A 13,830-nucleotide genomic window follows, 5' to 3' on the forward strand; every position below is an offset into this window, starting at 1 on the left:
TCAAGTGTGAATATGGTGCTGGCACTGTTGAATATCGAGTCCAAGTCACTCATCAGTGCAGCAATCATCACAGCCATCATCAGTCCCCGCAGACCAACCGGCACAAGTTTCATCACCAAACGTGGGTAGGCAATGTTAGAGCATCCAGCTCTGCTCCCGCAGACTTGAAAACAGTGTTCTGGATTAATGCAGGCGATATCATCTGCAAACAGTATTCGTGAAATCATCCCTGGGACAACTATAATAAACATCGGCAGCAACTTTAAGAAGCCTGCCATCAGAGTGGATCCTTTGGCATGAGCAATGTTTTTTGCAGCTAAAACTCTCTGAACTATGACTTGATCAGCACACCAGTACCAGACAGAAGCTGGGGTCTGTCCCAACAGAAATCCAGGCCAGGGAATGTCTTCATCTGTTGGCTCGCGCAACATTTTAAGAGCATCAGGCTTTGGGTCAACATTGCAGGAATTGGTATTGGAAATGTTGTAGGTTAACAAGATAGACGTAATATTTGGTGACGCTAACATGTACCTTCTTTTAACTTCTTCAAACCCACCAACCTCTGTAATACTTATGATCATAAGTGTGAGGGCACCAATAATCATAAGCAGAGCTTGAAGGGTGTCTGTGTAGATGACAGCCACAAGACCTCCAGTCACAGTCAACAGTGCAGTCATTCCAATAAGGAGGATAACTGACAAATACAGGTTCCAACCTAGTGATTCTTGAATAAAAAGTGCCCCTGAATACAAGTCAACTGACAGTTTGGTGAAGATATAAAGAATTAGAGACAATGCTGCAAAATATATTTGAATTCTATGCCCTCCAAAACGCTTGGACAAGTATTCAGGCATGGTGTATACTCCCGACCGGATGTAGACTGGGACGAAGACCCATCCTAAAAGCTGCAAAAGCATTAAGGCGTTGAATTCCCATGCACCTACTGCAAATCCACTTGCCGCTCCAGATCCTGCGAGCCCAATGAAATGTTCACTTCCAATATTGCTCACAAATAAAGATGCACCAATAGCTACCCAGGTCATAGAACGCCCTGCCAAGAAGTAGCCACTTACGGTGCTCCGATTGTATTTCCACATGGCAAAAAAACCTATGCACATTACAAGCACGAAGTACAGTGCCACAATGGCAATGTCTGCTGTTTCCAAAGAAGCCCTCATTTTTGTAAACAAAGTGACTTCGCACAGCTGACGTCCACTTCTCGCCCCCCAGCAAACGTCTTTTAAGCAACACGTGAACCAGTTAACATATATCAACACTGTGGATCAAATTCTTTGTCCCTTGGTTTGCTGTCCTGATGCTGGTGGTTGTGGTACATTTACTTTCTCCGCTTCTCAAATGGAAATTTGGAACTTAGCACGCACTTTTAATCCACATTCCACAAGAGCATCAGCCTTAACTCAGTTGATGTAGGAGAAATTCTTAGTTGCAGCTAAGTTTAGTGAGGCCTACTGTACCAACCCTGCAAGGCAGCAAAGACAAAAGACAAAGATTGAATTAGAGAAGAATTTCATGAAGTAATGAGAAATAATTTGAAGTCTAGTAAAACAATGACTGAACACCACAGATTTTTTCCCCCTTATATTTCCTGCTGTATTTAAGCAATCCATAATACACATAATTAAATACTTGTAAAACTAAGTAGTAATGCCTTTTATAAGTTGACTTTAATGTTTACAAGTACCTTAAGGGACGCAGCAATTCTAGAGTATTAAATGACCCAAATTCCCCAGAAACAAGGCAAGGAATAGAAATACATTTTATTTTTCTTTGCAGTCTCACAAGTGTAATTCTCAAGCCACTAAACAGGCCTTCCTTTTTCAAGCAATCTCGGGGTGGGGTAGAGGGGAAGCAGCCACTAAGGAGCATTAACCTGGCTAGTCATTTCCTGTATTGCTCTAGCACTACCACCCACAAATCTTGATAGATCCTGACGTCACACACGTGCACTTGAGACACCAGCTGGCTGCTGGAGCTAAAAATCAAAGTGAAGTCACAACATTGTTGAGAAACAACATAAATTTAAGAACAGCTGGAGAATCAAGGTTATTCCGCAGGTTTTACGACAAGTTTGCATCTGTCTGGGTACAGATGGTCACAGGGTTACATTTTACTCTGAAAGCTCTTCATACATATCCCATGTAATCTAAGTGAAGAAAAAGTCCCATTGAACCAAGTGACAAAAAGTAAAACTATGCCTGACATACAGCTCTAGAGTATTTCTGTCTGCCATGTGCCTTTGGATACCCACACCCGCATAGTTTCAGGATTCTTTGGGAGCGCTCTAGGCACAGGAGGGAGAACCAGATGGATTTTGGTAGCAGTCACATTACTAGGATGCCAGAAGCGTTGTTTCCAGCGCCATCCATTTGCATCCAAGCATGAAGAGGATCACATTAACATCAGAGGTAGAAGGTCTTGAGGCAAAGCATACCCTGCCGCTCTATTCCTGAACCCCCAATCACACCCCGTTTCTACCAAAGCATGTCAGGAAACAAGCACTCATTTAGGCAAGCAGGATTGAAGTACTCGAAGTGGAGGGAAGGGGATAATAAAAAGACTTGCTGGCAGACAACCGGACAGGTGGGAAAGGAAGGAGCACTTAAGAGCTGCACACTGGCTCCTACATCTGCCATGCAGGTAGGATGCTCCTATCTCCTATTTATGCCTTGGGAGGTATCATTTACCTATACCTACTCAAAACTATTTAATGAGTTTAGAGAGTGCTGTACATAAGATTCTTCTACTTCCTACACTGAATGGGCGCAGCAAGGGAAAAGAAGATCTAAGCAAAGAACCGGTTTAGTCTAAAGATCAGAACACAAATCTTGAGTATTCAAGATTATTACAGAAGAGTAAGGAACAGGGTCCAACTCCATTCCTCTTTCCCACCCACTAGTAAAGGTAATGGGCACAAAAACCACTGGATCTTCGTTCTGACCATAAGGTTTACCAGCCTTAGAAGCATCAGCTTCAGGCATTCCCACTTCATTTGCAGATGCCTTTTGGCAGTATGCTGAAGCTCACACTTCCCTATTAATTCATCTGTGATTGATGCAAACACCTAGATAACATTCTAGTATCTGGGTGGTTTCCTGTTTAGCATCCCTGCAGTATATTCATTTTGTTTAAAAAAAGAGTAAATAAAAGCATTACAAATTCTCGGATAGACCATAACAAAAACTGCAGTTAAGGTTGAAAATACATACACTCCCTCCTCTACCTTACTTTGTGCATTACTGAAGGCAGCAACGGTGCTGATGTAAGAATGTGCACTTCTCATTAAAGCAGATGTATTTTAAAAACGGCTTACAGCAAACCACAACTTCAACCTTAAGGAGAAATTCACAATCATGTTATTTGTACAAGCTGGCTGTTTTTCAAGAGTAGTTCAGAATCAAAAAAAGATCATAAGGGTTCCCCACCACCACCACCCCCCACATGAGAATACAGATATTCATTCTGCTGGAGTTACAGCCAATAACGAGAGACTAAGGAGACATGGCACAAAATGGACTGATTACAGTAGTGTGCTAAATTTATCATGCTCATAAGCCTCAAACCACAGATGTATTTTAAATTCTTCCATAGAAGAATTCACATTTATCCTCACCCGCAAATGCAGCAGAAGTTAAATAGTCTATTAGTTTTATCCAACACAAAATTATAAACACTTCAGATCATATGACGCCACCAGATACAAGTATAATGTACTATTCTGAGTTTTAAGCACTTTTGAGTAACACTTTAATAGTGTTGCATCTTTTACTAAATTCAGCTAAATTTACAATTGCAACTACATTATAGTGTTTATACCAAAACTATAAACATTAAGGGAAAGGGAAAGAAAGATGTTACTGAGACACAGTAGAAAGAAGGAAAACTACGATACAGAAAATCAGAATAATGGGCAAGCTAGAGAAATAGTAAGATTTACTTTCCCTCCTTTACTGTCTTGCCCTGTCACTGAAAAATGTTAGACTTGAACTTTAGTTCACTTCCCAATATCTTCCCTGTAGGTTAATTAATGACCTTGCAAAACTATACTGTACCGTAACATGCATAAATCACAAAAACATTTGCTAAAACTACGTCTATTTGATACAAGAAGTACCCAGCTCGTAGTATGACTATTACAAGCACATCTAATCCCTCTGAAAAGGGTGTAAGTAGAAGATGCAGCTGCCCTTGAATAGATTGTGACATTTATCAATTAGGATACTTGCCAAACTAGTATGGGCTCGTTCTAACCAAAATAAACAATCTGTGAAGTTTCTTGAGCATTTTAGGCCTGAAGGTACAGCCAGACTGTACATTTGAAATAATCAATCTACAGAGATCTGAACCATCACCTTCATAATCAACATCTGAATTTTGCAGCGTTCATCTTACTTGAGAAAGAAGGTGGAAAGTTTTCAGTAGCCGCTACAAACTTGCTGCGCTGTCAGTAAATTACTGTACTAAAGTACCTTCTTGTACCAGTTTCTTATTAGACCTAATTCTAAAATAACCCTGGAATTTTTTTTCATTATGAAAATGAGACTCGTCCCTCTGAACTTTCAGCAAGTTATGACCTGAAGTCTTAAGAAGGACTTTTGAGACACCCCATGCGAGTTTAATCTCAAGTTATTAGAACAGTGTACATTGTGGCACTGAGGGAAAAAAAAAAAAAAAGGACAGAAAGACAGCGCTGCTGCCAAGGACTGTGAGTTTTTTCCCCTAAGGCTGTTTTCTGGCTGGATCATATCAAAGACACAAAACAATGTGCTTCCCTCTTGTCTGAAGATAGAGGACTACAGCTTTGGTGAAACAATGCACATGTCTCTCCAACAGGCAGCCTGTCCTTTAAGAAAAAAAAAAGTCTCAGGCAATTCCCTGAAGAGATATTAGATAATGGGAAGCAGATTTAGGGTGGGATTTTTAGGAGAAATTTGTATGATTGTTTTAAAGGAAAACTTTCTCCACAGTGCTTTTCTAATAAAACAGGTCTTTAAATATGCCAGAATCAAACTGCTTCAGCCCTAAAGCAACTGGGTTTTTTTCTGCTCAGTCTATTTCTCTTCTCAGCAGATGGGAAGCTTCTCGGTTGACTTCCCTTTTCTCTTACAGTTAGAGAGTCAATCCCAATGGCCAGTGCTTTAAGGGTTAGTTTGAGGATGCAGACACCCACATATCACACGGGAGTTTCCACTGCTATCATTTGTTAGCAAATGAAATACTTACTTAACTTTGTCCCTAGACTTCAAAGTAGTTTTGATGTTCTTTCTTAGAAACGTTTTTCTGCTCCACCTTCTTCAAGCAGGGGTATGTTAACTCATACCAGTAGCATTTTACCTACTGAACAACTCACTTGCATGGAAGGAACATACCCATGGAAAATGTTAACAATCTCTCTCCCAGGAAGAAAAAAAAAAAAAGTCTCGTGCCTGTACAATATTCAACCTCTCCAATGTCTGGCCTACTGACATTGCAGGCTACCTGCTACGGACACGCAAGTGACTTCCTACCTGTCCACTGTTCCACAGTAAACACAAGGTTGTTGGAGGTAGCCTATTTCCCAGGAGGAAAAAAAAAAAAAGGGAGGAAAAAGCTTCGTTCCATTTATTGCAGCACTCTAGAACACAAAAAAAGGAACACAGATGTTCTTCATGGAATAACTGATATATATCAACTTTTCCTTATGTAGTACATGCCCTTGAGAAAGCAGGGGTTATCCTTGCCAGCTGCTCAACAGAGCCCTAAACATCCAGGACTGCAGTTTCAGGACCTTCCCTTGTAAACCAAGCGGTAGAGCAGAAAGCAGGAAAGCTCAAAGGCAGAAGTTGACCTGTAGCATCTAATAAATAACTCGAGTTATGGTCTGGCCTGGCATTCCCAGCAGCTCAACAGGCCAGAGTAGAAGAGTACCACATTTACAAGTTACCTGAACCAGCGGTGACCTGACTAACCTGTTTGCCACACGTGCTCTGCTGCCCCAAAGCAGTACTGCATCAGCACTTCTGCTGGCCTTGGAGAACACAGGTGCTGCAGAGGCAATTCTATAAATCATCACTACCATAAAAGTCCAATCTGAGGTACAAGGTTCAAGTCAGCCACTCAAAGGAGTCGTTATGACATAATGCACTTTTTTTTTGTCTGAGGTTTCAGGAATCACTCCAGTTCTGGTCTTCGTTTTACTGCAGCATCAGAAAAGGAAGCTTGCTCCACAATACATTCTTCTCGATTCTTTTCTAAAGGACTGCTAAAGGAGACATGAGAGAAATAAGTAACCTCACAGCATGCAGTTCAGCAGAAGAAACCGAAAACTACTCTGCATTTGTCAGTCAGAAATGTAAAGCTTCTGTGGACTATTACAGCAGCAGTAACTGGAATACTGTAAGGCCAACTGAAGCTGAAGGGCACTGTGACTGACAGTGCTATGAGTAGTAAATCAATTTAGCTGTTTTTGTTTTAAAGCCTTGCTCCCCCCGCCCCATCCCATGTATGTACACCTATTTAGGTCTTCCACCAAGTCACAAATTAAGGGGGGAGTGGGAAGGGGGGTGCAGAAGAACGAGGATGCAGCTTTATTGCACTGCTCATTCAGTACTCCGTAAACAAAAGAGAAGCTACAGCACCGTTGAACTGCAAAGCAAGAGGAAGATGGCTTATTTCCTGAAACCTACATCACTAGCAGTGCCTCAGCTAGCCACTTCGTGCCACTGCCTGTGGAATTCACACTTGGATGGTTTCTCTCCCCATGAGTCAGCCCCCCAGCACTCCGTCAGGAATAGTGGATTTACTTGCTTCCACTGTTCCTCCAAAGACTCCAAACACCTAAAGTAGGGGCGTGTGGGGGTGTGTGTGCACGCATTAAGCTGGAGATAGAAGAAAGGAGATAGAAAGTTCCTTTTTATTTGTTAAAGAGATACCAGAAAGACAGACCATCTTCTCCATGCCTACCTAGACATGTACTCATCTTACTGGGGACTAGTCCATCAGTTTAACTTAAACAGACTATTAGGTTAAAGAAAATATGTAGGCAAGTACTTCCTTTTCCCCTAGGCAGCCCAAAATTGGCTTATGGTTACACAGGTGACAGATGTTATCTGGGTTCTCTGAAGAGAGCAGAAAGTACAGTTGCTGCTCACCACCACTGAAGCACTGGGCCACCCTTCCCTGGCAAATAAAGCAGAATCATTCATGCCTTTGCCGTAACTCAAGCAGATGACTACCAGAGGCTCAGATGCCTCAAGATGGGTTGTCACTATAAGCAGCTCCATCCTTCATCAAGGAAACAATGCTTTTCTGTGCAACTGCAGACAGAGGACATGCTTCCTTCTTCATGGGAAATGGCAGCAGAAGAGGAAAGAGGGCACTGAGAAGGCATGTGGTCAACAGTAACTAAGAGCACAATGGGGCAAACAGGGAAAGCAAGCCATTTTAATGGAGGTGAGAGGAGGTGTCTCCTCCAGGAGATGGCAAAAAATAGAAGACTCTGGCATCAGGCAGCATCAGGCAGAATTTTCCCTGCCAGGTAAGTGTGTCAAGATGTCAGCTGACATACTAGAGTTGGAAGCCGCAGAGGGACACTGAGCCCAAAGACCGAAATTCCTTCTTGGTGCAACCTAAAGTTCAGAAGCACAAACATTTTCTCTACCACTGGCAAGTACTATTTATCTGAACTGGTCTGATGAAGTACTTATTCACTAAGAGCAACAGCAAGGGTAAAACAAAGCATAAACATACAAGTATTGGATTTCTGTAGATGATTTGGGACCACAGAATCGAGTTTTCTGGTCATAGAGGACAAACACTATCACCCTATTAGAAGCACACCATCAGAAAGTCTTGTAAAATCTCTACCACTACTGAAGATGACAGTTTTCTTTAGCTGCAAGGTACAAAGATGTGATCCCATTGGTGGTTATCACCATTCAGCAGTAAATTATGTAATTGGCATATTCTTACCCTAGAAAAATGTGCCAGTTCACCCCATTTGAAGACTATTTTGGCTAGGAGAGTACAGACTTCAGAATTTACTTGGGGAATGAGAAAGTAGTGGAAGTGTCAGTCACCATGCAACTGGGCAAAATACTAACAAGAAATTCTTCCTAGAAATTCTAGGGAGAATAAAAAAAAAAACACACAACAGACTCATTAAGCTTATTTAGGACTTCCCCAAGTTCCCATCACATTTACGGCTGCCCACAATCTTTCCAAGAACATAAAGCAAGTTTTATTGAAAGGTGAGATAGAAGTTTCAGGGGCATACATAATCCTAGAATTTAACTTGCAAAATTTCTGTTCCTTCTTGGGGATTTTAAGACACCAAAACAAGGCTTAAATAAAGTTATCTTGCTTATAAAACAAGTAGTGTTATTCTACATCAAGCTTTGCAATTACCTATATTAAAAGCTACCAAACATTGATTTACTTTTCTAGTAGTCTCAAACACATCAACTCCACTGGACACCCCCCTTCACCTTCTTATCAGCTCTTCTACAGAAGGCACACCAGAGATATCCCTGTGGTCCACTGGGCAGACAGTTATGAAGGGAACAACCTGGTGCCTGGTGGTTCCTGCCACCCTTGAATAAGCGGCTGGTATATGCAGCTCTATCAAGCAACAGCTTCCACATAAGCAACTCTTATATTGCCACAGACTTGTAGCAGAGGAGGTCTGGGCAGCTGTGGCCCCAAGAATTAGCAGCCTGCTCTGGCTAGAGTCTGACAAAAAGCAAGGTAAGTTACTTGATCAATAGTCAACCACCACCAAAGTAATTTTCATGTGGGAACTGCCAGCGTTATGGCTCTGGAGCAAGGGTATTGGAGAAATCAGCTCCTGAAAGAATACGTAAAGAAAGCAAGAACTTCCATCATTACAAAATATGATATGATGTATTAGAAGAAAACAAACATATACACACATTCATACTTTAATTAATTTAACAGCTTATGCTAAGTGATATAATGGACATCTTTAAAAGAGTCAGTCACTTTGGAGGGTTTTTACAACAATGGAGAGAAATAATGCTATTTTATCACAACAGGTTCTCCTTCCTTCCTCTTCAACAGTTAAAGGATAGACAATCTGCTCTCATGCTGAAGTTTACAAGCATCTCCCTGTTCATATACATGATACATCCACATGTATACATACACACAGTGAATAAATGAGGAGAGCTACACAGCCAAGAAAGAAGAGCACATTGCTAAGTAGGTAACAGGGGCAAAGAGGAGAAGTTGTATCTTAAAGGTTAAGCTGCCATTCCCACTCACTGAAGAGGGGCTAGCCAAATCCCACCCAAGTCTGCCAGTCCCAGCACAGACACAAGGGCCTGCCCACTGTCCTGCCTCAGTGCTCAGGCTTGGAGCTGTACAGCTGAGGGAATAAGAGCAGCAGAGTTAACCAGCACATCCCATTACAGACACTCACTCAAGCACATCACTCAGTACGCTGCAGAAGCCTGTATAAGCCAAGAGGCTTTAGAGTCTCTTATTCTTGCCATCAACTTAGTACTCACTTTGGACAACTCTGCCAAATTCACCTAGCTAACAATTATCTGCTATAAAAAGGCTTAAACTATTTTGTAGAAGAGAATAATCCTCTACCCGACCCCGCACCCAAGCCAGGCACATATCCCCCACTTGGCAGAAACTTAGAAGAGGACCACTCAAGTCTTAAGACTGAAAAAGTGGCAAACGTCAGCCAAGAGGGTATCATTTTCAAATGCTGTCTGTACCGCACACTTCAAAATCCAGTTATTCCTATGGAGGTCCTCAAGGCAGAAAACAAAAAGCTGACTCCTACAGGAGAGTCAACACTAGGTCTTGTCATTTTCCAGTCTTGTCTTTTAGTTCCAACTCTTTGGTCTTCCTTCCAGCACCACCCCCCACACAAGGGTCCTTCCCTGCTAGGCATAGTACCGTGAAGAGCCTGTTTCAGCATATTAAAAAAGTCTAAGGAAATAGAGGAAAACTTTTGTGTAATTTTAACCTGCCAAGTAGAGGAGAGGGGCAGGGAAGATGTACAATTCAACTGTAAGAACAGGTAGGTTCACCAGCAAGGAAAGAACATAAAAGCAGTATCTGCCTGCTTACTGCCCTCTTCATTCTCCCCCTCCCTTCTTCCTAGCAACTAAGGTATCAAAAGCCCAATTGCTGCAGCTGCCTACAGAGCAATTAAGTGTAATAGTCAAGATGTCAAGCAACACTACTGCCCATTACTTTGGCTTTCCTAAAATAGCTAACGACCTCCACAGCAGGTAGGGAATTTTTGAAACATGGCAACCCACTCCAAAGGCAACAAACAGATGTTGAAGGCAAGTTATGTTGTGTAAACATGCCAGTCAAACCAAGAGCCCAGATTCACCATGGTAGTACAGAGGTGGGTGGATGGGTCCCCTTGACCGGGTTATTAGCTGAAACAAGGTAATTAGGTTTTAGACTATAAAGTACTATGTATTTGCCTTTTGTTACAGGTGAAGTGGGGGAGAAGAGGACACTGCTAATAAAATATTGATACGCCTCCTTTTTAGTGAAATACTCTAACATAAGTTATTTCCAAACTGTCCATTCACTTCAGCTCCAGTTACAAGGTTGTTTTGTTGAAGACGGGTGTCCCATCTCGCCAGAGTGGAGCAGCAGCAAGAGCAGCATGGGAATACCGCCACCTCCTCTCTCTGTCCTAGCTTCCCCAGGCTGCCAATTCTCCTTGGAGGGTGTCTCGCATTGCCGCCCTGTGGTCAGTCTGCAAAACAGCATCAGAGCAATAGGAAGCCATTTCCTGCTCTTCCTTCCCTTTCCCCCTCCCTTGACTTCCTTCCCCGGGGTCTCAAGGGAGTTTCGGCAGGACGAGAAGGGTAGGAAGAGGAAGCCCCCCTGAAGAGCTCTCCTTTCTCCAGCAAGCGCCAGCTCCTGCTAACTTCACTAGTGGGTCACTACCTCTTCCTGCTATGCCATAATCCCCCCGCTGAAAGCCTAAGATGACTCTCCTGGGAGGAGGTTAGAAATAATTACTATTCATAGCAAAAGATTAATTTCTAAAGTTTAGAATATGAATAGCTGTGTGTTCATTTTGTACCTTTACCTCCACCACAACCATAATCTTTCACTCAGGCTCTTGAGAGTCAGCAACGGGCTGTTTACATATATCTGTACGCTACTGATAACAAGCCTGTCAAACTCCAAGCTCACTGTACTATTTGTTATTTGCATGCTGGAGTGTAGGAAGCCACACATGTGGGCAAAATTCATTATTTCCACCCTAAGTTCCAGTCACTTCATTGGCCTCGTATCTTTCTTCTCCGAAAGCATCTCCTCCATATACTCACACACAGAGCAACACAATCCAAGTCCCTCACTGCAACCAGCCTTCAAATACAGAGAAGTAGTTTTATTTATTTTGGGAGTGCTTTTAGAGTTTTTTTATTATTATTTTCCTAAGAGTCACTGACTGGGGTCCCTGCTGATCAAGGACTCTGTCTGCAAGCGATTTACAAATACAGTATTTCTAATGCAAGTCAATTGCCTGATCCTATGCCACCTACAAAAGATGACAGAGAATGGCTACTCAGCTTTGACTTCAGAATAAAGTCATGAGCTTTTGTGAAAAGTATGTGCAGGCATCTGGCGACAAAGTTGGAAAGTAAAAGTTTTCCCCTCTTGCCCCCCTCCACCAAGTTCTTGGGTGTTGCATCTTCAAGGCACAAACAAAAAGCTGAAGCGGCTCTGAGGAAGTCTGCCAAGAAGCAAGGGGACATGAGAGCATCAGGCAGGACTGAGGGTCATGCTCGCCCTGTCACCATGTGGAGGCTAGCTGGGTAGGAAGGAGACCAAATGCACAACAGACTCCCTGGTTCACAACAGAAGCCACATGCAAGAATGAGGAGGGATGCCCGACTTGAACACAAGCAGTGCTAGGGAGCAACAGCGTTTAAAGCAACAAAAATGAATTTGAGGGATTTATTCAGCCTAGATCTATGAAAGTCTATCAGACTCTAGCTCCGAGAAGGTTTGCCCTCAAGCTGCCAGAGAGCTCACAGGAGTTTAGACAGCCCTAAAGCGCAAGAAAACCAGGCAGCAGGGTCTTACCTTTTTTTTTTTTTTTTTTTTTTTTTTGCAAGGCAGGGGAGCAGCCAGATATGAGGAAGGTTGCCACAGACACCAAGAGAAGAGTCAGCACTTGCTCAAGCCTCAAAGCAGGCACTGGAGTACACAGACACCACACAGAGGGACTGACATGGCAGGACAGTGAACATCTGCCCAGGGTAGCCTCATCAGGAAGCATGAGTGTTAAGAAGCAATGCAATTTATTCAGGACTGAATATGATCCCTCCAACTTCTACATGAAGGAGTTACATAGCCACTCTGTTATTTCAGACCGTTTTTAGCCCCATATTCAGGTCTTCACATTTTAACTAATTTAAATTAACAATAAGGTTGAGATTATGCACTGCTATGGGGGTCATTAGAGCAACCCCTTTGCCAGGATTCAGTAGCACCGTGTAGCATATAACCACTACAGAAATTTTGTTCAGGTGTTCTCATTACACATGAAAGGCAGCAGTAGCAAGATACTGGAACACAAAAAAGCACCTAGATCTGGTGTACTATGAACAGCAACAAAAACCACCAGCATCTAGAAATAAAACTCTCTAAATTTTAGAGTTACAACAAGGGTAGGTTAAAAGTAGCAGTACACCTGAACCAAAACTTAAGTGTTTTGACATAATCAACAGATCTAAAAAAAAAAAGCCACCCACACCTTAAGATACATCTTTCAGGGAAGAATATACTAGAGAATCAAACTTCAAAGCAGAGAAGGTTGCAGATGTTAAATCCTGACTGCATCGATGCCCATTAGAAGCATCTTACAGCTCCATGCTTATCCCTGCATCTCTGTGCTTAGATCCGACAAACCAAAGATCCTTTCCACCGAACAGCACTCCATGGCATCCTTTCAGAGTAGTCAGTTTATTCGTGTCTCTGTAGTATGTACGATTTGCTACACTTACTGTCCTGCTCAGCATTTATAGTGTCTGCATGGCATAACGCACCTCCCACATTAACAGCATGTATACAAAGCACATCTCATCACCTTACCTACGGCTTATAGGCTGATGGGGGGGGGGATGGGGGGGGGGGGGGGGGGGGAATTAAAAAGAAAATAAATCACATGTTGACAACTTAAGTCTAAAAGCAGTGTGTTTTGTCAGAGCGAATGCTGCTCCGTGAGGTGGTGCAGCAATGTCACCAGATTTTTCCCCTGTTGCTGTATTTCTCCACTAGAGGACTCACCTGAGAAGTCTACTACAGCTTCTGCAGTTAAGCCAAGTTAAAAAAAAAGCCAACCCTGACATGTGGATGGTACATGTAAAATGAATGGAAATGTACTAGTATATGTAGCACATGTAATACATGAAGACATGCTCCCATAACTACAAAAGGAACACAGCAACGCTATTTAGCTTCCTGCTATTCTATGACAAATACACATGTTCATTTAAATGAAGGTTAAATGCAAGAGCAAGCATGTCCACGCTGGGTCAGATCAGAAGGGTTACAGCCTAGCAGAAGTGCTGCTACATTCCAACACCAGCACTGCATCTTAAGCTGGAAAGTAGCAGATAAACAAAGGCTATAGAAGGTACTAGAGGAGGGCCAGCATCAGCGATTATTTTCCAAATAAAGGGTCCCACCTACAGAAAGATGTTTCTATTTTATTTTTTTTTTTACACGCAAGCACACCCCCTCCCCCATTCAGCTCTTGTCAAATAGCAAGAGCATCGTATAACCTCACTCGCTCGCACCACGGCTTATCATCAAGCC

The 13,830-nt window shown here is 42.5% G+C and overlaps 1 protein-coding gene across 1 annotated transcript in view; it reads right to left on the minus strand.

Annotated features, from left to right (window-relative positions):
* SLC5A3 (solute carrier family 5 (sodium/myo-inositol cotransporter), member 3) overlaps positions 1–1,302 on the minus strand; it is a 2,279-nt gene extending 977 nt beyond the window's left edge. The window contains 1 exon segment of the mRNA XM_010290283.1: positions 1–1,302. This exon segment is cut by the window's left edge and continues 10 nt beyond it. Coding sequence (XP_010288585.1) covers positions 1–1,178 — 1,178 coding nt within the window. The 5' untranslated portion in view covers positions 1,179–1,302.
* Between the last annotated feature and the right edge of the window lie 12,528 nt (positions 1,303–13,830).

This window comes from Phaethon lepturus, unplaced genomic scaffold (genome assembly GCF_000687285.1).
Source record: "Phaethon lepturus isolate BGI_N335 unplaced genomic scaffold, ASM68728v1 scaffold277, whole genome shotgun sequence".
NCBI classification, from domain to species: Eukaryota; Metazoa; Chordata; class Aves; order Phaethontiformes; family Phaethontidae; genus Phaethon; species Phaethon lepturus.